The sequence below is a fragment of the Stigmatopora nigra genome, chromosome 3, assembly GCF_051989575.1.
Source record: "Stigmatopora nigra isolate UIUO_SnigA chromosome 3, RoL_Snig_1.1, whole genome shotgun sequence".
Taxonomy (NCBI): domain Eukaryota; kingdom Metazoa; phylum Chordata; class Actinopteri; order Syngnathiformes; family Syngnathidae; genus Stigmatopora; species Stigmatopora nigra.
In genome coordinates, this window is record NC_135510.1 from 5,082,884 (window position 1) to 5,106,840 (window position 23,957).

The window sequence follows — 23,957 nt, forward strand, 5'->3', positions numbered from 1 at the left end:
AGACGCCGTTTCGCGCCTCCGGAATAAGAAGACCACGCTCCAAAACAACCTTGTTGTTGATCGCTTGCTGTCTTTCACTTTGGCGAGAAATTCACTTTGTGAAATTTGAACTCCGCTACAGTGTTGGCACTTTTATTGCTGGCGAAGCTTCTTTTGTTCCGTTTCCTGTCCGGTGGCTAATGAACTTCACCTGACACAAGGATTTTCCATTATGTTAAACAATTTCACGGCCGGGTCGCTTCTCAAATGGGTATAAATGAGCAAGGCACTAATGGATGCCGACTAATTAGCATAACGACCTCTGGGGTAATGTCAATTGAGTAGAAGTTATCTTCTCATTTGACGACCCTAACCATATAGCCGACTTGAACCAATCAGAGGTCGCGTATCATCCTCTACGAGAAGGACCTACCAAGGAATGGCGGTAAAATATATAAATTGGGACATTTTCTTGCGGTATTCATCGGTTTCTTTCCGAATCCCTCGTTCCTTCCCACATTGACGGTAAATGGTTCGGACAAATGGGACAAACTCAAGGGACAATGTGAGCAGTTGACATATGAAGGCCGCACAAGGTCGTCAAAGTTAATTCGTAGCTAATGAATGCGGCTCTCCCATAGTTGAAGGGGAACAAAGACTCATTAGAGAAGCTGATCATCACTCGTGTCTTAATTGAGCCGCAGAAACGCCGCATCAGGAAGACCGACCCGGTCGGCGCTCTGCTGACGAGCAGCCCGAGCGACATAAATCTCGGGTGGCGCAGTTTTAATTGAGTGGCGGCGTGTGGAATTACCTGGCATCCAGGCGGATTAGGACAGCGGGTGGATAATAAGAACGCTCAGCACGAGCCAAAAAATCCTTGCATTGTCTTTTGGATTCTCTGGGAAGCACGACTTCGATAAACAGATTCCGTGACAGACCCCATCAGGGGACCTCATTTATTGTAACGACCAATAAGTGATATTCTTCCTATCACAATACTTAGGTACAACTTGCCTTATCTATTTACGTATGCATATACGTACCTATGTACTCAATGTATATGTACAGAATTGATGCATACCGTACCATAAATGTATATAGACAGATTTAATTCCAACAGTTCAGGACCAAGTCACATGTTTTCCTGGGCAAAAGCCTACTTATGAGCTATTTGGCTTCATTTAGGTCATAAAAAGCAAAAATAAAAAAAACTCCAAGGGCAAAACACTCCAGCTAATTATTCATTTTTAAAATATATTTACTTTAAGTGTTTTTAATTATGTATTTGATTTTATTTTAGAATTATTTATATGCCTTTGCTGTATTTGCTTTGCTTATTACCCAGGGCCTAAAAGGTAGTACTTGCATACGTCAATATAATATATATTTTTCAACTTGCAGTATGAATCATAGCCATGATGGTTATAACCTGACACGTTTCATAAAGTTCTGTTGGAGTATGTAGGCGGCGAAAATAATTCGCCTTAAATTGCCTTCGATAGTGTCAACAAGGATTTGGACATCCACCGTCTCAAGATGGCCGCCAGCAGGAACTCTGCCCACTGACTTTTCGCCTTCTATGATGGCTGCCAGCTACCCATGTGCGTTGTGACGTTTTCAAACGCGCAGGCGCATCAGTACCTTTCAACACAAGCCGCAACTCGTACTTGACACACGCCGAAGGATGGCGGAGGCAGGCGAAGTCGCCGCCGAAGAAATGGAAGCAAAAATTGAGGAGAATGAGGCGAAGGAGGAGGCAGGTGATGGCCAGAAAGCTGTTTGTTTACTCGTGCTCGGCATGGCCGGATCCGGAAAGACCACCTTTGTTCAGGTAAAAGAAAAACAAGGCTCGCGTTAGCACGCTCGTGCTAGCTAGCGTCAAACTTTGGGTTTGTCTCATTTCTTGACATACACTCGTAGCTTCTAACCTCAGCAAAACTTCCACAGTGCGCAATTAAAGATACATTTTCGAAGCTTTAAGAGAAGTTCAAACAAAGTATTTTCTCCCTCTGCATTGTGTGAGAATGACCACAATAGGGAGCCACCACTGTATATCGAGCGAAAAACACGATGGTCCTGAAAACATGCGACTTATGAATCGGATACGATTTGATACTCAAAAAGATCACTATATATTGATTATCGATTATTATATCGTATATTGGACTGGGGCATCACATGGTATAGCCGAGAGATGTTCAAATTTTGGAAAGTGATTGTGGTTTTGCTTCATTTTTTGTGAGAAAATAGCCAGAATGTATTTTTTTGTCGTTTTTGCGCAGAGATTGACGGCTCACCTTCACACTCTCGGACAACCACCCTACCTCATCAACTTGGACCCCGCCGTGCACGACATCCCCTTCCCCGCAAACATCGGTAAGGATCGCCGCCTCGCCCGGGAGCGTCCCTGAGCTGAGCTCCGTCCCTTTCTGGCAGACGTCCGGGACACAGTCAACTACAAAGAAGTAATGAAACAGTACGGCTTGGGACCCAACGGCGCCATCGTCACTTCACTCAACCTATTCGCCACTCGCTTCGACCAGGTGACCACATTTTATGCCAAGTTTACTCTTTTGCATGTCGGGAATATTCGCCCAGACGGTATTTCTTTAGCAAAAACTACTATTATTCACAGGCAAATTTTGTGTTGCAGGTGATGCGATTCCTGGAAAAAAAGCAGCACGATCACAGGTCGGCATTTTGACGCTCCACTCAAGTACTCAAGTGAAAATAGTCTCTGAATAGTGCTCGGACGTTTGGTCGCCGGTCAAATGGTGACAGAGAGTTTACTGTTGAAGCCAGCTCTCAAAATTATATTCATGATAGAGTCTAATATCAAAGAGAGAGTTTATTTTATAAGTACTTAATATCTAAGTACTGTTTAATATCTAAGTACTGTTTGATATCTAAGTACCCTTTAATATCTAAGTACCCTTTAATATCTAAGTACTGTTTAATATCTAAGTACTGTTTAATATCTAAGTACCCTTGAATATCTAAGTACTGTTTAATATCTAAGTACTGTTTGATATCTAAGTACTGTTTGATATCTAAGTACTGTTTGATATCTAAGTACTGTTTGATATCGAAGTACTGTTTGATATCTAAGTACTGTTTGATATCTAAGTACTGTTTGATATCTAAGTACTGTTTAATATCCAAGTACTGTTTAATATCTAAGTACATTTCACCGGCAACCAAAAGACCGTCGACCAAACGTCCCGTCACGCTCCGAAAACTCACCCTCCGTCCCCAGATATGTCCTCATCGACACGCCCGGTCAGATCGAAGTGTTCACGTGGTCGGCGTCTGGGAGCATCATCACAGAAGCCCTGGTGCGTTGCCGCCACACTTGCCAGCTCGAGCGACACACTAATGTGCACTTCTACTCGCCAGGCGTCGACCTTCCCCTGCGTGGCGATCTACGTGGTGGATACATCTCGCAGCGTCAATCCCGTCACTTTCATGTCCAACATGCTGTACGCCTGCAGGTAGGTCGACGCACGCGCACCCTCTGCCTCCAGCTTTTTTCCCAGCTTGCCCCCTTTTTTTCCAGTATTCTCTACAAGACCAAACTGCCCTTCATCGTGGTGATGAATAAAGTAAGGATGTCTCCATTTCCGCCTTTCTGGCACATTTGCGGACCCGCCCACTCTCGTTACAGACGGATATCATCGAGGAAAGCTTCGCCGTGGAGTGGATGAATGACTTTGAAGCTTTCCAGGATGCTCTGAATCACGAGCAGTCCTACGTCAGCAACCTGACTCGATCCATGAGTCTGGTCTTGGATGAGTTTTACTCTGATCTGAGGGCGAGTCTCATTTAGCCGTTTCTTGTCGGGTCCGTCGTTGGTGCCGTTGAGAAGGTAGCTTAACTTTGCCATGCTGTTCCAGGTGGTGGGCGTGTCTTCAGTGACCGGTCGCGGAATGGATGACCTGCTGGTCAAGTTACAGGACGCTGCAGAAGAGTACCACAGGTGAGAATGTTTTCCTGTGGTCGCTGCAACATTTGATAAAATCAAGCTCGCTGTAAAGATCATCTATTAAACCCAATTTTACAGTTTGAAATGCTGAATTGAAGCCCTTATTTTAATATTAAACCCTACTTTCAAAACCCAACTTAATTTTATAACTATCGTTTTGCTCCTTAGGGATTATCAACCTGAATACCAACGACTACGCCGGCAACTGGTGAGTGTCCGCGGTCGCCGCGACCCGCCCCAGCCGGCGTCTTCGGACTCGACAGTTTTCCTACCGTCTTTCAGGCGGAGGCCGAAAGTCGAAAGCGGCGAGAGCAGCTGGAGAGGCTCAGCAACGATCTTGGCGCCGTCCGCGTCACGCCGCCTTCTGTCGCAGGTGAGCAAAGAAAGCATTCCTTTCGGAAACGACGCCCTAACCCACGCGTGTCAAAGTGGCGGCCTGCGGGCCAAATCTGGCCCGCCGCATCATTTTGTGTGGCCTGGGACCGTATATGATGAGTGCCGACTTTCTGTTTTAGGATCAAATTTAAATGAAGAGTATAGATGTATATTATTTTTCTTGATTTGGGCTCTTTTAAATCAATAATTGTAATTTTTGTTAATCCTTTTTTCTGCGTTTTTAGTTCAAAAATCTAGAAATAGCCTACTTTTTGCTTTTGGTCTTGTACAGAAAAAGTTGAGGAGGGCGGGCCCAGCAATCTCATCATGACCCGGGGCACCTTAAACGACGACGAGGAAAACGACGAGGAGGATGACACGGACGACGTGGACCACCAAAGTAAGTAAAGTAGCACTTGGCTTGAGCCGACCGACCACTCAAGGAAATACACACTAAAGGTGTTTCCCTCTTTGCGTTTGCTTTCAGAAACGGAGGAGAGCAAAGAGAAGACCGCCTTTGGAAATTTCCTACGGGAACGTCGTCAAGTTGTCCAGGTCCGAAACCGCAAGACTGACTTGCCGTAACTTGGTTAACTTTGACAGGCAAGAGGTCATTTTCCCCCTCAGCTTTCTTTTCTTAGTTTTTTGGTTGTTACCCTCCGCAATTGGATTTTGGTGGCAGCACAGGACGGAAACCAATCCAAAGAAGCAGCCATTGTTGTGAAAATTAAGGAATTGTCAGGATTATCCAAACCATTTGCACTGCACCTTCTCAGAAGCTCTTTTTGACAGCTCCGTTGGCCGGGACCCTGCCTCCCTCTCTCCCCCTCAGCAACTACAGATTATGACACTGGGTTCCAGGCAAATGGATTACAAAAGATAATGTTTCTAAATGACACTTCTGTGTTTCTGCTGTTTTGCCAGATTAGCAAATAGCATCTCCATGTAAGTATTTTCTTTTTACAGATTTTGTCATTTTGTTCCAGAGATGTTCAAAGAAGAATCATGCACAATAAAAAATGCATAATAAAAAAAAAACAGATCTAAAAAACTATTTAACGCTAATGATATTGAAATGTAAACTGAATTTATCACTAATTTAGAGGGCAAAAGGTCATTTGAATTATCCATTAACATGTCTCAAAATGTATGATTGGGAAACTCAATGTTTTGGTTCGTATTTAAAATTACGTTCTTTTAAAAAAAACGTTTTTTTTCTTTTACTGTTATTGTTAATTAAACACGCTTTAACAGATTGTTAGATAAAACCATCTCCATTGTGGGTCTAAGTATTGTTACTGAAGATTGAAAAATGGGTCTTCATTCATAAATAGAGACAATTTTTAGAAACAAATTAGATTTTTATTTTATTTTTTTTAACTCACAACACATCAATACTACAGTTTATTTTCCTAAAACAAGAAGTCACTCATTTACGGAAGCTTATTGCATTAAAAAAACTGGCCCTTTTTTCTTATTAATTTATTTTTAATTTTGTTTTTTTTAATACATTTTTTTAAAACTTGTGAATGTAATAAGTTTCCGTACTCATTAAATCCATAGTAAAAATAAAATAAAAAATAACGTAAGCCGTCATGAACATTGATACGGATTGTGTGTGTATAGGGGAGGGGGGGTCTTCCTTTTTTTCCCGGCAACAGCAGATTTCGGAGCTGGATGACATCATTTGGCTGCGCTGCGAGACGCCCACCTGACCGACGACGACCAATCACAGCTCTTGTAAATGATGTCATGGCGCGACTGCAGCGGGGGCGACGTCATCCTCCTCTTCTACACGAAGCACGACATCTCACGTAACTAGCTGCCCGTCGGGTAAGTCAGCAAGCCTCTCTCTTGTTTTCTTTATTTCTTTCCCATTTTTCTTCTTCCCTCATTCCCCCTTTTCTTTCTTTGTCGGATAATTTTCTCGCTTTTGCACGTGTTGGCAATTTAAAGACAGTCCGGTAAGATCTCGTGACAGAGGCGACTTGAAATCGTGAAAAAGAACTCGTGCAAATGTAATAAAGTACTTTTCGGGAATGAAAAACTAAAGTTAAGCAACGCATGTGTTTGAGAGCAAATTCAGAAAAGTACGTCGTTTGAGCGTCGATAGTACAAAGGTAGAATGGGGTCAAGAATTTTACATAGCAGCCAGTCAAAGTGCTTGAAACATCCCCAATGCGGTCATCTTCTAAATATATACACCGTTTTGATCAAAAAGAAGCGTTCGATTCTCCATAAAATCAAAATGGAACGCGACTGTGTTCAATTTTGATATCATAATCAGCATATTTACTTTCTGAAATCATAGTCTGAAGACCTAATAGAGTATTATCGTAAAATTAATTAACATGCCGACCTAGTTTACATCCAGGGGCGGAGCTTGGGAGCATACTAAGGGGCATCGGGGTTCAAGGCCCCCCAGTAAAGTGGGTACGGTTTGGCGAGGGGGAGGATCTACGAAAAACAAACATGGACTGATCTAATATAATGTAAGGGTTAAAATATCTCTTCCAGCATCCATTTTAATGGCCCAATTATTATTTTTTCACAGGTTTTCACTCATTTAGATTCATCGGACGTACTCTACTTCTACTTTTAAGTCCCGGCAGGACCACAATGTCGGCGGGTGAGTTTGCCCCGTCCGTCGATTGGTCACTTTGGAATGCGTGTGTTGATATTGTTTCCTTTCAGCCCTAAGAGAGAAGCTGCAAAAACTCCCCCTAGTGTCTCTCCTGTGCTCCTGCATTGTCGGAAGAGACAACGACGCTAGCGCCGAGAAGGAAGGTTAGTTCAGAGGTCGAGGGGATGCCGATTTGTGACTCGGGAAAGACCTTTTTATATATTTATTTTTGCCGTCTGTCCCTCTGCAGGCACGGTGGACCTGAAACTAGGCGCCATCCCCCACATGGAGGCCCTAGAGCACCCTGGCGGTCTGGCCTTCCGGGTGGTCTTGGATCCGCCCGGCTTTGACGGAGGTCCCGCTCGAGACAAGGCGGAGTCCGCCCGCCGACCAATTGGGGTACGTTCTGTCTTTAACTATCAAATTTGGGCCGAGATGCTCTGAACCGACCCTTGACCGTGTTTGTCGTTTCGCTGTCAGGAGGCGGAGCTTCCAGAACTTTTGGAAACCAGGGAAGAGCGGACCACCGTGGTCGACGAGCGGATGGACAAAGACGCCTGGCGCTTGAACGAGGTTGGTTTCATTTTTTTTTTGCGTTCTTTGTCGGAGACGTAGACGCTGTAGAAAGTTTGAGGTTAGGTTAAAAAGTCCAGGTGAAGCAAAGGGGACCGTATTTACTCGCATATATTAAACAAATGACAATTATTGATTTAAAAGGGGTAAAATCAGGAAATTTTAGATACATCTATACTCTTCATTTTAATCTGATCCTAAAACAGAAATTCGGAACTCATGATTGACTTTCCCGGGCCACACAAAATGATGCGGCCCGGGGGCCAGATTTGGCCCCCGGGCCGCCACTTTGACACATGTGCCATAACACCAGGACGCAAGACAATGCAGTCATTTATTTCAAAATAGAAAAAAGAAACAGATAAAACGCTAAACAAAATTTATTTTGACATCTATAAAGGAAATTCAAGAAAAAAAACTAGGTTTCATAAAATATACACAAGAAAAATTAAAATTCAACAATTTTAATGCACTTTTAAGGCTGAGGCTTATATGTGAAGGCGGCTTATATGCGAGTAAATACGGTCAATTTTAGACAGAGAGCCGAAATAGTCAGAACGCCTGGCTGATGCGTGTTTGATCCGGCAGGTTTCCTGATGGGTGGGCCCCGCCTTCTTTGGAAGTCAATCCAAAATGGAGAGTATCCAAAATGGGGGCCGGCCCGGATTAGCCGGATTTATCTGTGATGGACGGTGAGGACATGGAAGCAACCTTCTGTTGAAGAATGGGGCCTCTCTTTGGACCCGTTTCACATTCGTAGAGAACAATTAGGTCTTCGGACTGACTTTTGGATAACGATGGCCCACATTGTGCTGCTCTGGGATCAGTTTTGGGTCTGGCAAGTGTGTTAGCGCAGCAACTGTGTCTTCCTCCAAGTGGTGTCCCGTTCGATGCCCATTATCGGTATTGGCGTCCCGCACAACTATTTTTGGAGTATCCATTTTGGTGACAAGATTGGATCTGGTCCAGTTCTATGGTACTTTTTGGCTGTTGTGAATCAATACCACTGATTTCTACCTACAAATATGTCCGCTGAGTGAGACTACTGCTGTGTAAAAGCTAATAATCGTAAAAGGGAATCTTGTAGTATTTGTAAACAGAGAAATTTCTTGCATTATTTTTGCTGGTATAAAAAAAAAGTGCATTGAGGCATCAGGATTTCAAATTAGGTTGTTTTTTTTTTCCAGCCCCGAAATTACATTTGAACTGTTTTTTCAGAGTTACAACTTTGGAAATGTTAACAAATCTAGCCTTAGTTGGCTTAAATTCAGACGCTTTGTGAATAGAGCACGCAATTGTTTTTGTTTAATAACTTCAAAGATGGCCGTTTTGCGTTTACAATAAAATGAAAAAGTGCCATTTTTCTGCTGAAGGTCTCGGCTTGATTTTCCAGGCCCTAAAACACAAATTTTCTCTTCCACGATAATTCCAAATGTCAGAAAATGTCTTTTAGTTTAGCCGAATACTTTTTAAAAGCGCTTTACAATTATATAATCATCCATAAATCTGGATATTGGTTCTATTTTTTTTTTCATTTTGTATCAGGAAATGGGCGGAGAAAAGTCCAAAATTAATGTGCCCATTGTACCTTTGTGTCTTTATCTGGAAATCCTAAGTATTTTTTTTTCTGTGACCTTCTTGCCAAAGGTCATCCCGAGCGACCATTCCCCCAACAAACCGACCCTTGTATTTAGAAATGAAGAGACGGCTCGTCAACATCACGCAGTAAAAACACTTTATTGAACACATTACACGGCAGACAAGAACGACTTATCCTCGCCTGACTGCATCTCGCACGCACGTGCAGCCCACCGCTACTAGTCGGGGTTCCAGGCGGTAGCGCCGGCGTCCCCCCGGCGACTCCACGCGGCGTAGCAGCGTCACCTGGTGCAAGATGGGCCTGGATCGGAGCCCGGCGTCCTCGGCGCCGTGGTGGTCCAAGCAACCCACCAAGACGCAGCGGGCCTCCGACACTGGCGGAAAGATGGCCGCGTCTTGCCACCTGCTGAATGACGCCATGTACGGATGTGTTATAAGTGTGACCGCTGTGTGTATTTGTGTGTGAATGCTGTTCCTACTCGTAGGTCCAAGGTGAGATGGAGCGGTTTTGCAGTTGTTGGACAGTCTGGGATGGATACAAGAGTCCAGGGTCCAATTCCAGGGTCACTGTTTCCAACGCTGACTTTACAGCAGCTCCGGTATGGTTGTCTGCTTTCAAGATGGCCGCGCCCGCCGACATTGTCATCATTATTGTCCACGCCATCTGGAGCCATCAGAATCAGATCGCTTGTTGTTATCGTCTTGAGCGTCTCAATAGTAAGTAGTTTTCGTTGTTAAAGATCATTGGTGCTGATTTTTTGGCTATCAAACCCGAAGACCAGTGTAGAAGTGCTATCTCAATCTTGTATTCAAGAGTAAATGGGGTGTGGAATAGAAAGTTAAAAGAAGGGAAGATAGGTTAGATAAGGGTGTGCGAGGTAGATGCTCAAACAATGCAAGCAATGGAAAATGGAGAAGCCGGTTTTAGTAAAATGACCTGTGATCATATTCATATACTATCACAATTCTATCTTTTGCTACCTGGTTGCTAATGTGCCTTAGTCATACTTACCTGTGTGTGTTATTCAAACAGAAAATGAAACCCTGAGGGTTCGAGGGAGAGCAACCGACCCATGGCGGTTCCCCAAACCACTCGACTTGACTCAGAATAAGGACGAAGAAACGCTACAACTCACGAGTCACATCCCGGGTCCTCCACCACCTCCCGCTTGGACTTTCGGCAAGACCTCGTCAACCCAGGTAAGGAACGAATTCTCTTATACCAACTCCACAGTTGAACAGATTATCAAGGGTTTTTTTGTGGCTTTATATAAATATATACATATATATATATTTCCCCATTCTGTAGTCGTAGATTACAGACCCGACAGAATGAGTCACTTCATAATGTTACTTTACCCAACCAAAAGACATCATGATCTTAAATAATAAACATAGGGAAAAAGTAGTTTGACAACAATTAGCTATTTGAAATAGTTGAACAATAGTATAAGAGATGTCTTAAATAGTGGAAGCCCCTTCGTTCTTCTTTGTAACCCAGAAGATTCAATCCAAGTCTGTTTTGACCCCCCAAAAGATATTCAATAACAAATATTAATGATTCAAAGTAGTAGGCGTCTTAAAGGACTTGACAAATACTCAATAAACATTTTGAAATGAGAAGAAACCTTAAGACACCTCACAACACAGCCAATAAATTAAAGTGCAAGGTGATGGACAAACAAACCAACCGCAATCCCACGGTGACCAATCGTCGAGGTTGAGGCTCTGAGGCCGATACTCACCGTTGAGACAACGCAGCAGGTCGAAGGAAACATTCTGGTCGAGGTTCAGGAGGTCCGCTGAAGATAGAGTCGCACCCTCGCGGGGGGCCTTTATCTCCGTCGAGCCATGTCGTGGTTCGCCTTGGCCTGACCTGAAAGATTCTAGGTCAAGATCTGCCTTTGATCTGCTTTCATCGTACTTTGGGATGAAAGAATGGCGGGGAAGCCACTGACTTTTTTTGCGGTTCACGGTTCGTGGCTCATTTCCAGTCAAAAGGGGGTTTTTCGTTTGGGGGGTCTTCTTTTTTCTGATGTGTCCCGGCTAAGAAATTCCGTGAGTATTAAGGGGACGGTCGGCGTAGGGGTTGAACATGTTCTGCGACTCCCTGTGAAGTAGCGGGGCAGGAAGCCATGAGCGTCAGCGAGCTTGACCTGGTTTCGGCTGACCCGCTTAATGGCGCGTCACCATTTCTGCTTTGTTCCGCCCACGTCGTCGTGCGACAACTGACGTACCATTTGTTCCATGTCGGTCGGTGTATTTTTGATTGTTGATCTTGTGGCTTGTTGCACACCCCAGGTTTCTCACAACCTATTCATCCGTAGTGCCCAACAATCATGCTATCTACATACAGGAAGTTCCAAAACTGGGATTGAACCCTCGATCACAGAACTGCAAGCCCCTCACGCTCACACTCTTCCACTGTACCACCCGTGATATCCAATATGTAGAATAATAATGAAAAATTTAACTATTCTAGTAAACCCGGCAGTAACTCTGCCTTTACTCTACGTGATTACTTTATGATGTGCATAAGTTATTTATATATTCATTTACATTCCAGATAAACGTATTTTGGGCAAAATGGTGTATTATTTTGAACCACTAAAGCTGCCATAGTTGCGCATGCGCAGTAACTAGCAGTGTAGACGGACTCCCTTGGAATAGCCAACCGTTCCCTCGCCGTTTTTTCCTCCTCGCGTGGGCTCAATTTGGTGTTATTGTGTGTTTTTTTTTCGCCAGCCTTTCCTTTTTGTTCGTGGCAAGCATGGCCTACCAGTTGTACAGGAACACCACGCTGGGAAACAGCCTTCAGGAAAGTTTGGACGAGCTAATTCAGGTAACGAGCTCGGCTAATGCTAGCTAGCTTCCGTTAGGCGGGCGTGCGTGCCAACGACGTTGGCGAGAAGGAAATAGATGCTATTTTTGAGTACGCGTTGATAATCACAAACATTTCTGGAATCCTTAGTCACGCCTTGGTGTTTTGTTAGGGTCGTTGTTGGAATTGTTTACGCCTCGTTGAGCGGTTGGGCCTTTGCCTATTCCACGTTAACGTATACGCCATATTGGATGTGGAAGTGCGTGATCACATGCAAAACTTAAGGGGAATTAATCGTACGTCACTATACAGTACTTATGTAGATAGTTATGTATAAGGTGGATGGCGTGGGATTTTCACTTTTTTAAAACATATTTTATAAACTGATTAACTAATATTGACTACAATACTCCCCCCGTTTGTAGAGATGGTTGTCAGTTTTAAGTGTTATGGGATTCTGTTCACAAATGTAAAAGTATTATCAAATTGCATATTTTCAATACTTTCAAATCTACAAAATCTCTTACAACCAAATTTCTAAAAGAGAATCTTCCTCCCTCACCGATAAATAATCATTACTTATCCTGAAATTCAAGCTCTGATTTAATTGATATTACACAAGTGATGTCACTTTTTAAAAATATAATTCAGCCCGAACTGTAACATTTTCTTGATTATTAACACTTTGTGTAAAAGCCCTTGTAAATAGTTGGCATTTGAATTAACCACCCCCCCCCCCCCAAAAAAAGTCATTACCTCAAAGTGTTTCTAGGTTAAATAATCTTGTCTTCCGCTTTTGCATGTGAAAATCGCCAAAATGTTAATGTTGTCATTTACTTTGAAGTCTTTGAAATGGCATCGCTTGCGTGCAGGAATCAAGGCAGCTAAAAAAAAACCACACTATTTGCTCATGTTTTAATGTTTGAATGTGTGTGCGCATTACGTAGACGCAGCAGATTACGCCCCAGTTGGCTCTGCAGGTTCTTCTTCAGTTTGACAAAGCCATCAACACGGCGCTGGCCAACCGCGTTCGCAACCGCGTCAATTTCAAGGTGAGACTTTGGATTTATCTCCGGCCCCCCCTGCAAAATTCTGATGGCTGGCCGTGTTCTTCCAGGGTTCGCTGAACACTTACCGCTTTTGCGACAACGTGTGGACGTTCGTCCTGAACGACGTGGAGTTCCGAGAAGTCACCGACCTGGTCAAGGTGGACAAGGTCAAGATTGTGGCCTGCGACGGAAAGAGTGAGTAGTTTGACTCTGCCCGTTGTGTGGCCAGCGTTCCACCCGGGGATTTTTTCCCTTTTTCCAGATTCCTCCAATGCCGGCGAGTGAGCCATGGCGGCGGTGGCGCCGGGACCCACGCCGACTGTACATATGCTTCCTTCTAATTTATCTCCACGCGCAGTTTGTTTGACCTTTTTTTGTTTTCCAGCCTTTGTATAAAGTCATTAAAATGTACACACCAAAGTGTTGAAGTGGCGATTCCATTCATCTTTCCAGTTAGATAACAAAGGACACTGGGCGAGGAAGGTCCAAAAAATACAGTGAGTGTTACTTCTACTTACCTTCGATTCCACTTTAATCACCCTTCTTGGATGTTATCAGCACTTCTCTATTTTTCTACCTCTTAATCACTTCCCTCCTTTAACCCCTTTTTCCATTCTTTCATCTTTTCTATACCCTTTTTCCATTTTAAGCCTATTTTACCCATTTTTCATGCCTTTTTTGTCTATAGCTTTCGTTTGATACTTTTCTATTACTCCTATTTCCATTCTTATACCTTTTTCTTTACACCTTTTTATTCCTTTTTTCTATACCTCATTTCTCCATTTTGTTTACTTATATAAATGATTCAATTTTTCCATAATTTTTTTACCTTTTTTCTATCCCTTTTGTTTTCCTACCCTTTTTAAACCTCTTTATCCCATCTTGCCTTTTTTTTTCTATACCTCTCATTTTCCATCCCTTTTCTCCATTTTTAGGTTCCTCTTATTTCCAATCCTTTTTCTACGCAACTCTTCCATTTTTTCCATCCCTTTTAGAAAAAAGAAGGAATGTAACCATGGGGAAAAAAGTGGAATAGAAGAAAGTCAAGGAAATGTAAAACACAAGGCTATAGTCAACCTTGCTGTTAAGCTGCAATTTATTTAAATTTAACGCATCTCAAAACAGGAAGCAGTTCCAAAATATAAGGCCAAAATATGATCCCGGTTTTCACGATGCATTGGGAAAAAGGCTAGACTACAATGGGAGTATTCCCATTATCATAAACATTATCGTGGTTGGCATCTTCCGGTCATGAAGCAGCAAAAACGGCAGCGGCTAATGCACGTGATAAGGTAAGCAAGCGTCAAGCAGACGGTCACGATGAGAACAGCTTCCACAGACTCCAGATCAGCAGACGACCTCCTCGGGCATCACGTGGCACACTCTTCAAAGTTTTCAGCGTGCACGGTCATTAAAAGAAGGAGCGTCAGCTGCTGGTATCTCGGAAACCTTCCCATCATGCTCTGCTACTTCCCATCTGCAAACACAATATACAGTAAGTGTACTTTTAATCTCTACCGCTGGAGAGCGTTAGCACGCCAAACGAAAACAATCCACAACTAACAGCGATGTTTCAATTCTTAAAGGTGAATTGCGATTGTTTATTTTCGATGAAGCTTACATTATTTATTCCTGGTATAACTAATGTATAAATTAATATGCCTAAGCATTTAAATAGTTGTCTACTCACTTAATCTCTACCATGTTGAAAACATCAGATTTTTACAGTTTATGCAGACATTATTTTTTTGTGTAACGTTTGGCATTTCTATTGTTTCAGGTTAGAAAATGCTGCTCACACCAAAAGAAAAGGCATTTTACGCGTTAGATGATCCTCATCAAAGATAGTGCCGCAAGGATACTTACTACTACAAAACATGCTAGGACTTGGCATCATGAATTCTAGAAAGGTGCTGAAATGTGCTTAAACAATCTTCCGGATGGAAATGGCGTAAATCGGACAACCTTAAAAATAAAAATGACTCACCATTTCATCTAGTTTCCGATGAGCTTCTTGATGTAGCATTCGATCTGCAGAAAGAGAGGAGATGAGTGGAAACAAAAGAATGCCAATGAGTTGCAAATAGGTGAGCATCATTTACCTCCTGCGTGTCTGCATCAGACGGGAAGTGTCCCGTTTCCAGCTTGGAGAAGATCGTTTTACTATCCACCACCACCTCAAAACTTCCTGCAGGCATCATGAAGATACAATGTTGTTAAAAATTAGCTATTTGCAACCAGATCGCATTCAATGTTTAAAAAGGTGTACGTAAGCACGCAAGAATTTGAGAATCGGTGGAAACTGGACTTTCAAGACCAACTATTAAAAGTAGCTACATTTGAAAGAATCATTTTTACCATTTGTTTGGTTTTTGACATTTATTCTATTTGCTTTCTAGATTATTTGGGGAATTTTAAATGGACTTGCCAAATCCTTTTCATCAATTATTGATAGAATTGTCATATTTTGCCATCTAACAAACATTCTTGTCACATTAAATGGATGACATAGCAAAGATAAAACGTACCTCTCCTCCCAGTGAATCCGCTGACTTGAACATTGTTGCCAAAATCCTTCTGAAGCTCGTCAGCAAGCTTCCGGAATTTTGGTTTGTAACCTCATCCGCCGCTGAAACACAAAGATGACAAAAAAATGCTTTCTCATTATCACCAACAACTACTCGACCATCAAAAGTAGAGAAGGACACTTACCAGTACTCTATCTCAACTTGGACCACCTTGTTTGTTGTTTTGTCCATTTTTTTCTTTTCTGGGCCGACCAAACAGCAACGTTCCTGTTGAAAAGCTAAACAAAATGCAAAGTCACGTCTGTTTTTTCTCCTTTTTATGTTGCGGACAAATGACACACCCAGTGGGAGGGCCTAATGAGGCAAGAAAAACTGCTTGGGCCACTTTGAACAGCCGCATGAGCAATTTCCTGTTTTCTCTCAACTCAACATGTCTGGTATAACATTTAAAAAAAATGTGCCCTCTGTGAAACTGGACTTTCTTCCAAGTGCTATAAATATTATATCATGATACAGTATGAATTACTTTTAGATAATAAAGTCAAACTACAGACAAAATGACTTACATTAGCTCATATTGAAAGTGAAAGAAGATGAAAACACTTTCATTTTCTTCCTTTTAAAGAAAAAGCACACAAAATATTGACAGATTTAAAATAACATCCACAAAAATAACTTGGAAAAACCCTCAGAAAGCAGCAGATTTAGCCTAAGCAGACAAATTCAAAGCATTGCTCTAGTTTATACTTTTAAATTTATCTTTCAAACACTCTGAAAATTGGACTTAAATCAGCTTATTTTACCATTGCAAACAAAAAACGTCCATTCCTTCTGATCTAGCAACCAATCCTAGCGGAAGGGTGAGAGCCGTGTAATTGGACAGCTGACATTTGATGAGCTAACGCCACAATGACCTGGAATTTGATATTTTATTAGTTTAAAACGATGTTGAGTACAAAATGTATAGAGTAATACCCTCCAAGTGTGCCCTGAATATAAGATGACAAAGCTGTTCATGCAGATAATAGTATCTATAAGATACATTCGATTCCATCTGTCTGCGCTTATTGACAAGTCATGACAAAGATATTACAATCGTACCTTTGGAATAATAAAAACTCTCGAGGGCGGACACACTCGGGAATAAAATGACACGAAAGGAGGATGTCCTGGAAAACTTGCATTGCAATCTGCCCTTTTTTTTCTTCTTAAAAAAAAAAAAACATGATTTCATTAAGTTCGAGATAAACGCACCGATTGCTGTAACAGATAGACAATGCACTTGGATTTCATATGACGTAGAATCTCTCAAAAGAAGGCGACATCAAGAAAAAAAAGGTCAATAAATAATTATGTACCTGCTCATGCAAAAAGAATGGCGTTTTGACACAGACCATTTGTGGGAAGAAATACCATCCTTCCAGTCCAGTCAATTGATTGATTGATTGATCGATTGTAGCGACACCGGGCTCATTCATTGATTAGTGCGGCTTCTTGGGTCCGCCCCCCGAGCGGACGCCTGTTCGGGCGTGTACTCGTTTCTCTTTAAATCTGCGTGGCAAGATCGGACAGGTCAGAAGGCTTTAACGTTCACAGATAAATTCCGGTTATTTTCTATGTGGGGAACTGTAACACTACAATGGGGCCTTAAAACATTAGCTCAGTATTTTAGGAGAAACCAAACAAAAAATCTAATTTGTCAGGCATGGCAGCGTTAAAAGAGCAGAACCTTGGCATACATACCGGGAAGTTTTAACTTCCTGCAGCAGGAATTGCAGCGATGTTTGGCCCGGAAGTTCCTGATGGCGTCGTCGCCCAGGTTAGCCGGTCCAAAGATCATGTCGTAAGAGCTGCGGGTAAGAAAGCCGAAAAAAATAATCAAACTGACGTAGATAGGCCTCGAGTAAGAGGACAGCAATGTAGAAGGACCCAAATGCAGTAACAAAAACTTGAATAACTAAGGAAGAATCTTCAGAAAATAACAAGAACTCTTGGAATCAAATAACAAAACGAAACTAGGCGGGAAGAAACGGGTAAACGAGGAACACGGCATAGCAACGAAGAACAAAAAACAAAGTATATAGCAGACACACAGGATTTAGATAGATAGCAGAAACTGTTGAGAAGATAGTGTTCCCTCGCTACTTCGCGGTTCAGCTACATTCAAATTAAGCATTTTTGAAGGGGAATCCCTACTTCGCGGAAATTCACTTATTGCGGGTGGTCCTGGTCCCCATTAACCGCGATAACTGAGGGAACACTGTACACACGAGGGAAGGGAAACCGTGAGGGACAGAATAGGTGAAACGCATACGATAATCCGACAGAAAGCTCACTCACCCCTTCTCGCCACTCTTGATCACAGACGGATCGGTCAGAATCTCTCCGGCGCCTGAGTGAAAGCGAGAAAGACGTGAATAAAATGAGTTTGGACGGCCAAAGGAAGACGTTAGTTACCCTGCAGGTCGAGCACCAGCAGCTCGCCACGCGTGTACTCGTAGGTCCAGTGGCTGAAGGCCAACATAGTCTCCTCCAAGAGGTTGGTGGGGGCGATCTCGTCGCCATTGTTGTTGTTGAACTTGCGGAACTCGCCCGTGATGCACTCCTCGATGGCAAACCACTGGCCTGCCGAGTGGCAGTAAAGCAGGAAGACCTCGAGGAACCTGTATGGGCGGAAAATGTTGAAGCGCTGTTATCCCGTCAACGGCAAAATGCCATTCCTGAAGAAATTCGTTAACTGCTATTGTCTAATTTGTGTTGCCTGGGACAGAAGGGCCAATAACCAATATTAAAAAATGACTGAAACAAAATATTTCAATGTTGGGTTTTAGGATTTTCTTTATGTTTCATGCATTTTGTGGCAGTTTTCCTTGGTTTTGGTGATTTTTTTTTTTGCCGTTTATTAGTCATTAGTCCAGTAATATTGAAACTTGACACTTCCACATTCTGGCATCTAGTTTTCACTCACAATTTATATCGTAACAGAATCCCGTTTATGAAAAAAAAAAGAGTATTTACTTGCCAATTCGATAAACTATCGAGAAAAAGACGGCGGCGGAATAAAGTCGAGAGGCGAACGGATAAAAAGGGCGGTTGCCGAATAAACACTGAAGCCTGTTCATCTAGTTTAGTTACTCATTTTTTGCCAAGTCATAATGACATGTTGAATCCTGACATGTACGACAACAACGACTTATGATATGAAATGATATACTACCTTGGTGAGTAAGGAATAGGTTTGGGTCGGATCTGGTTAAAGGCCACCGTCAGCTTCTGTGCTGCTCGCTGCTGTTGAATTTCCTGAAAAAGATAAAAAAAATAACCCCAAAACAGTTAAAATCTCAAGTCCTGAACAAAGAGTGCACATTTATGATGGATTTAGTTACCCTGAGACAAAGGTGCAACACAGTGTCATCCTTGTAGATGCTCTGCCAGGTCTCCACCACCTCGGGCAAAAAGGACTTGACGATGTAGTGGTGCCCCGGCTTGAGAATGTCGTATTCGGACCAGGTGCAGAGGACCTTGAGGGCCCGTCGGAGACCCCCGCCCATCTCCTCTTTGCTGAGAAACTCGATTTTGGCGCACAGGCCGCGCTGGGCCCAGGAAGACATGCTGTTGTCGATGGTGTTGGGCGAGCTCTCCTCCAGGCGGTACACTGTCACTGGCTCCCCTGGCAAAACGGTAGACGCATGTTGACAAACTGGCGGAATCGTGCTGTTTTCCGTCGGGCTTTTTAGATGAAAAAAAGCCTTACTATACTATGTCGTTTTTTTTTGAAGAAAAAAAGCCTTACTACACTATGTCGTTTTTTTTTGAAGAAAAAAAGCCTTACTACACTTGGTCATTTTTATGGAAAAAAAGCCTTACTATACTATGTCGTTTTTTAGATGAAAAAAAGCCTTACTATACTATGTCGTTTTTTTTTGAAGAAAAAAAGCCTCACTATACATGGTCTTTTTCTAGATGAAAAAAAGCCTTACTATACTATGTCGTTTTTTTTTTAAGAAAAAAAGTCTTACTATACTATGTCGTTTTTTTGAAGAAAAAAAGCCTTACAATACATGGTCATTTTTATGGAAAAAAGCCTGATTATACATGGTCATTTTTATGGAAAAAAAGCCTTACTATACTATGTCGTTTTTTAGATGAAAAAAAGCCTTACTATACTATGTCGTTTTTTTTGAAGAAAACATGGTCTTTTTTATGGAAAAAAGCCTTACTATACTATGTCGTTTTTTTTGAAGAAAACATGGTCTTTTTTATGAAAAAAAGCCTTACTATACTATGTCGTTTTTTAGATGGAAAAAAAGCCTTAATATACTATGTCGATTTTTTGGAAGAAAAAATGCCTTACTATACTATGTCGTTTTTTTGAAGAAAAAAATCCTGACTATACATGGTCTTTTTTAGATGAAAAAAAGCCTTACTATACTATGTCGTTTTTAGATGAAAAAAAGCCTTACTATACTATGTCGTTTTTTTTTTAAAGAAAAAAAGCCTTATTATACATGGTCATTTTTATGGAAAAAAGCCTGACTATACATGGTCATTTTTATGGAAAAAAGCCTTACTATACATGGTCTTTTTTATGGAAAAAAGCCTTACTATACATGGTCTTTTTTAGATGAAAAAAAGCCTTACTATACTATGTCGTTTTTTTTTTAAGAAAAAAAGCCTTACTATACATGGTCTTTTTCTAGATGAAAAAAAGCCTTACTATACTATGTCGTTTTTTTTAAGAAAAAAAGCCTTACTATACTATGTCGTTTTTTTTTAAGAAAAAAGCCTTACTATACATGGTCATTTTTATGGAAAAAAAGCCTTACTATACTATGTCGTTTTTTTAGATGAAAAAAAGCCTTACTATACTATGTCGTTTTTTTGAAGAAAATAAGCCTTACTATACATGGTCTTTTTTTAGATGAAAAAAAGCCTTACTATACTATGTTGTTTTTTTTTTTGAAGAAAAAAAAGCCTTACTATACTATGTCGTTTTTTTGAAGAAAAAAAGCCTGACTATACATGGTCATTTTTATGGAAAAAAAGCCTTACTATACTATGTCGTTTTTTAGATGAAAAAAAGCCTTACTATACTATGTCGTCGAAGAAAAAAACGACATAGTATAGTAAGGCTTTTTTTCCATAAAAATGACCATGTATAGTATACATGGTCATTTTTATGGGAAAAAAAGCCATGGTCTTTTTTAGATGGAAAAAAAGCCTTACTATACTATGTTGATTTTTTGAAGAAAAAAAGCCTTACTATACTATGTCGTTTTTTTTTTTAAGAAAAAAAGCCTTACTACACACGGTCATTTTTATGGAAAAAAAGCCTGACTATACATGGTCATTTTTAGATGAAAAAAGCCTTACTATACATGGTCATTTTTATGGAAAAAAGCCTTAGGTCTTTTATATGGAAAAAAGCCTTACTATACATGGTCTTTTTTTATGGAAAAAATGCCTTACTATACTATGTCGTTTTTTAGATGAAAAGAGCCTTACTATACTATGTCGTTTTTTTTTTTGAAGAAAAAAAGCCTTACTATACATGGTCATTTTTATGGAAAAAAAGCCTTACTATACATGGTCTTTTTTTAGATGAAAAAAAGCCTAACTATATACTATGTCGTTTTTTTAAGAAAAAAAGCCTTACTATACTATGTCGTTTTTTTGAAGAAAAATAGCCTTACTATACTATGTCGTTTTTTTGAAGAAAAAAAGCCTTACTATACTATGTCGTTTTTTAGATGAAAAAAAGCCTTACTATACTATGTCGTTTTTTTTGAAGAAAAAAAGCCTTACTATACAATGTATAGTAAGGCTTTTTTTCTTCAAAAAAAACGACATAGTATAGTAAGGCATTTTTTTCCATAAAAATAACCATGTATAGTATACATGGTCATTTTTATGGAAAAAAAAGCCATGGTCTTTTTTAGATGGAAAAAAAAGCCTTACTATACTATGTTGATTTTTTGAAGAAAAAAAGCCTTACTATACTATGTCGTTTTTTTTGAAGAAAAAAAGCCTTACTACACATGGTCATTTTTATGGAAAAAAAGCCTTACTATACATGGTCATTTTTCGATGAAAAAAGCCTTACTATACATGGTCATTTTTATGGAAAAAAAGCCTTACTATACATGGTCTTTTTTAGATGAAAAAAAGCCTTACTATATACTATGTCGTTTTTTTAAGAAAAAAAGCCTTACTATACTATGTCGTTTTTTTGAAGAAAAATAGCCTTACTATACTATGTCGTTTTTTTGAAGAAAAAAAGCCTTACTATACTATGTCGTTTTTTTTTTAAGAAAAAAAGCCTTACTATACATGGTCATTTTTATGGAAAAAAGCCTGACTATACATGGTCATTTTTATGGAAAAAAAGCCTTACTATACTATGTCGTTTTTTAGATGAAAAAAAGCCTTACTATACTATGTCGTTTTTTTTTGAAGAAAAAAAGCCTTACTATAGAATGTATAGTAAGGCTTTTTTTCTTCAAAAAAAACGACATAGTATAGTAAGGCTTTTTTATACATGGTCATTTTCATGGAAAAAAAAGCCTTACTATACTATGTCGTTTTTTTTGAAGAAAAAAAGCCTTACTATACAATGTATAGTACATGGTATAGTACTACATGGTCATTTTTATGGAAAAAAGCCTGACTATACATGGTCATTTTTATGGAAAAAAAGCCTTACTATACTATGTCGTTTTTTAGATGAAAAAAAGCCTTACTATAATATGTCGTTTTTTTTGAAGAAAAAAAGCCTTACTATATACAATGTATAGTAAGGCTTTTTTTCTTCAAAAAAACGACATAGTATAGTAAGGCTTTTTTATACATGGTCATTTTTATGGAAAAAAAAAGCCTTACTATACTATGTCGTTTTTTTTGAAGAAAAAAAGCCTTACTATACAATGTATAGTAAGGCTTTTTTTCTTCAAAAAAAACGACTTAGTATAGTAAGGCTTTTTTTTCCATAAAAATGACCATGTATAGTATACATGGTCATTTTTATGGAAAAAAAAAGCCATGGTCTTTTTTAGATGGGGAAAAAAGCCTTACTATACTATGTTGATTTTTTGAAGAAAAAAAGCCTTACTATACCATGTCGTTTTTTTTGAAGAAAAAAAGCCTTACTACACATGGTCATTTTTATGGAAAAAAGCCTCACTATACATGGTCATTTTTAGATGAAAAAAAGCCTTACTATACTATGTCGTTTTTTTTTTAAAGAAAAAAAGCCTTACTATACATGGTCTTTTTTTAGATGAAAAAAAGCCTTACTATACTATGTTGTTTTTTTTTTTGAAGAAAAAAAGCCTTACTATACTATGTTGTTTTTTTTGAAGAAAAAAAGCCTTACTATACTGTGTCGTTTTTTTTGAAGAAAAAGAGCCTTACTATACAATGGTCATTTTTATGGAAAAAAAGCCTTACTATACTATGTTGTTTTTTTTTTGAAGAAAAAAAGCCTTACTATACTATGTGGTTTTTTTGAAGAAAAAAAGCCTTACTATACTATGTCGTTTTTTTGAAGAAAAAAAGCCTTACTATACATGGTCATTTTTATGGAAAAAAAGCCTTACTATACATGGTCTTTTTTAGATGAAAAAAAAGCCTTACTATACTGTTTTTTTTTTTTTGAAGAAAAAAAGCCTTACTATACATGGTCTTTTTTAGATGAAAAAAAGCCTTACTATACTGTCGTTTTTTTTGAAGAAAAAAAGCCTTACTATACATGGCCATTTTTTTCAATAACAAGCCTCACTATACATTGTCATTATTAAATTTTAAAAAGCCTTATTACACATGGTCGTTTTTTTTTTTTTTTTTTTAAAAAGCCTTACAATTTAAGCGGTACTATGACCGTGTCAAAAAATGAAAATTGCTTCTTACCTAACTCTCATATCTGGCATCGTTAAACCATTTTTTTAAGCATTCCACCCAAAACGTCAGGGAACGCCCACTTTCCCCCCTCCCCTAGGTATTCTGGTTGTGACATCACAACCAGAATTGACAAACGTGTCTCGCTTTTTAGTGCTTCTTTAGCTAGTACATAACAGAATGATAGTTTATCAATGAGAAAACAGCATGCTAGCAGACGGAAAAAAATTGCGGCTCGTTTGACATGTGAAACCTTTTGTTTGGAAATGTGTCATGGTCTGATTGTCATGGTGCTTAAACCGCATGAACACTACCTCTTTCAGTGTGGGTGGGCAGAGGGCCTGCCGTGTTTGCGTACATGCACTCACCTCTAGGGGGGACCGGTGTGAAAGGAATGCTCTGTGACAGTCGCATCAGGTTATTACGCTCAACAGCTAAAAAGGATAAAAGCATGCATATTAACTGTCAATCACATTGACTGTTTTCAAATTTAAGTGTGTCTGTCTGTATATTTGTGTTCAAGATAAGAAAG

At 40.1% G+C, this 23,957-nt stretch overlaps 5 protein-coding genes and 1 long non-coding RNA gene across 8 annotated transcripts in view; 4 read left to right on the forward strand and 2 right to left on the reverse strand.

The window, feature by feature from the left end:
* Positions 1-1,567: 1,567 nt before the first annotated feature.
* gpn1 (GPN-loop GTPase 1) lies at positions 1,568-5,393 on the forward strand. The gene is made up of 13 exons (XM_077714126.1): positions 1,568-1,813; positions 2,265-2,358; positions 2,419-2,525; positions 2,636-2,673; positions 3,239-3,317; positions 3,379-3,473; positions 3,539-3,584; positions 3,647-3,793; positions 3,876-3,958; positions 4,133-4,172; positions 4,247-4,337; positions 4,632-4,739; positions 4,827-5,393. Exons 1-13 carry the CDS (start codon positions 1,667-1,669, stop codon positions 4,922-4,924), a joined length of 1,173 nt encoding a protein of 390 aa, XP_077570252.1. The 5' UTR covers positions 1,568-1,666; the 3' UTR covers positions 4,925-5,393.
* A 631-nt stretch (positions 5,394-6,024) lies between these two features.
* Positions 6,025-8,896, forward strand: LOC144194390 (stathmin-4-like). 2 transcript variants are annotated; one of them, XM_077713451.1, is made up of 6 exons: positions 6,025-6,172; positions 6,894-6,968; positions 7,034-7,126; positions 7,213-7,361; positions 7,443-7,535; positions 8,124-8,896. In XM_077713451.1, exons 2-6 carry the CDS (start codon positions 6,959-6,961, stop codon positions 8,130-8,132), a joined length of 354 nt encoding a protein of 117 aa, XP_077569577.1. In that variant the 5' UTR covers positions 6,025-6,172; positions 6,894-6,958; the 3' UTR covers positions 8,133-8,896. The 2 variants fall into 2 exon arrangements, with proteins under 2 accessions (XP_077569577.1, XP_077569578.1); XM_077713452.1 differs by having other exon boundaries at positions 6,171-6,303.
* A 351-nt stretch (positions 8,897-9,247) lies between these two features.
* Positions 9,248-12,184, reverse strand: il17a/f1 (interleukin 17a/f1). The gene is made up of 5 exons (XM_077714086.1): positions 11,372-12,184; positions 11,093-11,244; positions 10,880-11,010; positions 9,614-9,798; positions 9,248-9,540 (listed from the first exon to the last, which is right to left on the reverse strand). The coding sequence occupies exons 3-5, from the start codon at positions 10,910-10,912 to the stop codon at positions 9,306-9,308; spliced, it is 453 nt and encodes a 150-aa protein (XP_077570212.1). The 5' UTR covers positions 10,913-11,010; positions 11,093-11,244; positions 11,372-12,184; the 3' UTR covers positions 9,248-9,305.
* gtf2a2 (general transcription factor IIA, 2) lies at positions 11,750-13,424 on the forward strand. The gene is made up of 4 exons (XM_077714087.1): positions 11,750-11,976; positions 12,903-13,007; positions 13,073-13,199; positions 13,267-13,424. The coding sequence occupies exons 1-4, from the start codon at positions 11,905-11,907 to the stop codon at positions 13,287-13,289; spliced, it is 327 nt and encodes a 108-aa protein (XP_077570213.1). The 5' UTR covers positions 11,750-11,904; the 3' UTR covers positions 13,290-13,424.
* Positions 13,425-14,230: 806 nt separating this feature from the next.
* Positions 14,231-15,826, forward strand: LOC144194780 (uncharacterized). The gene is made up of 2 exons (XR_013325972.1): positions 14,231-14,499; positions 14,785-15,826. It is a non-coding gene; the product is annotated as an uncharacterized LOC144194780 (long non-coding RNA).
* Positions 15,827-16,098: 272 nt separating this feature from the next.
* LOC144194770 (transient receptor potential cation channel subfamily M member 7-like) overlaps positions 16,099-23,957 on the reverse strand; it is a 31,524-nt gene continuing 23,665 nt past the window's right edge. For both annotated transcript variants that reach the window (XM_077714059.1, XM_077714058.1), the window contains exons 34-40: positions 23,794-23,859; positions 18,919-19,202; positions 18,750-18,832; positions 17,990-18,195; positions 17,873-17,924; positions 17,276-17,382; positions 16,099-17,083 (exon numbers count right to left, since the gene is read on the reverse strand). In XM_077714059.1, coding sequence (XP_077570185.1) covers positions 17,007-17,083; positions 17,276-17,382; positions 17,873-17,924; positions 17,990-18,195; positions 18,750-18,832; positions 18,919-19,202; positions 23,794-23,859 — 875 coding nt within the window. In that variant the 3' untranslated portion in view covers positions 16,099-17,006. The remainder of the gene's footprint in view (positions 17,084-17,275; positions 17,383-17,872; positions 17,925-17,989; positions 18,196-18,749; positions 18,833-18,918; positions 19,203-23,793; positions 23,860-23,957) is intronic.

Excerpts from the sequence above, each read along its gene's own strand:
- gtf2a2 (XM_077714087.1), top strand. The coding sequence starts at position 11,905 with ATGGCCTACCAGTTGTACAGGAACACCACGCTGGGAAACAGCCTTCAG. Across the intron at positions 13,008-13,072 it reads GCAACCGCGTCAATTTCAAG|GGTTCGCTGAACACTTACCG; the intron begins GTGAGACTTTGG and ends GTGTTCTTCCAG. Across the intron at positions 13,200-13,266 it reads TGTGGCCTGCGACGGAAAGA|ATTCCTCCAATGCCGGCGAG; the intron begins GTGAGTAGTTTG and ends CCCTTTTTCCAG.
- gpn1 (XM_077714126.1), top strand. The coding sequence starts at position 1,667 with ATGGCGGAGGCAGGCGAAGTCGCCGCCGAAGAAATGGAAGCAAAAATT. Across the intron at positions 2,674-3,238 it reads AAAAAGCAGCACGATCACAG|ATATGTCCTCATCGACACGC; the intron begins GTCGGCATTTTG and ends CTCCGTCCCCAG. Across the intron at positions 3,794-3,875 it reads AGTTTTACTCTGATCTGAGG|GTGGTGGGCGTGTCTTCAGT; the intron begins GCGAGTCTCATT and ends ATGCTGTTCCAG.
- LOC144194390 (XM_077713451.1), top strand. Across the intron at positions 7,127-7,212 it reads CGCTAGCGCCGAGAAGGAAG|GCACGGTGGACCTGAAACTA; the intron begins GTTAGTTCAGAG and ends GTCCCTCTGCAG. Across the intron at positions 7,362-7,442 it reads CCGCCCGCCGACCAATTGGG|GAGGCGGAGCTTCCAGAACT; the intron begins GTACGTTCTGTC and ends TTTCGCTGTCAG.
- il17a/f1 (XM_077714086.1), bottom strand. The coding sequence starts at position 10,912 with ATGTTTCCTTCGACCTGCTGCGTTGTCTCAACG. Across the intron at positions 9,799-10,879 it reads CCTGCTGCGTTGTCTCAACG|ATGGCGTGGACAATAATGAT; the intron begins GTGAGTATCGGC and ends TGATGGCTCCAG. Across the intron at positions 9,541-9,613 it reads ATCTCACCTTGGACCTACGA|CAGGTGGCAAGACGCGGCCA; the intron begins GTAGGAACAGCA and ends GGCGTCATTCAG.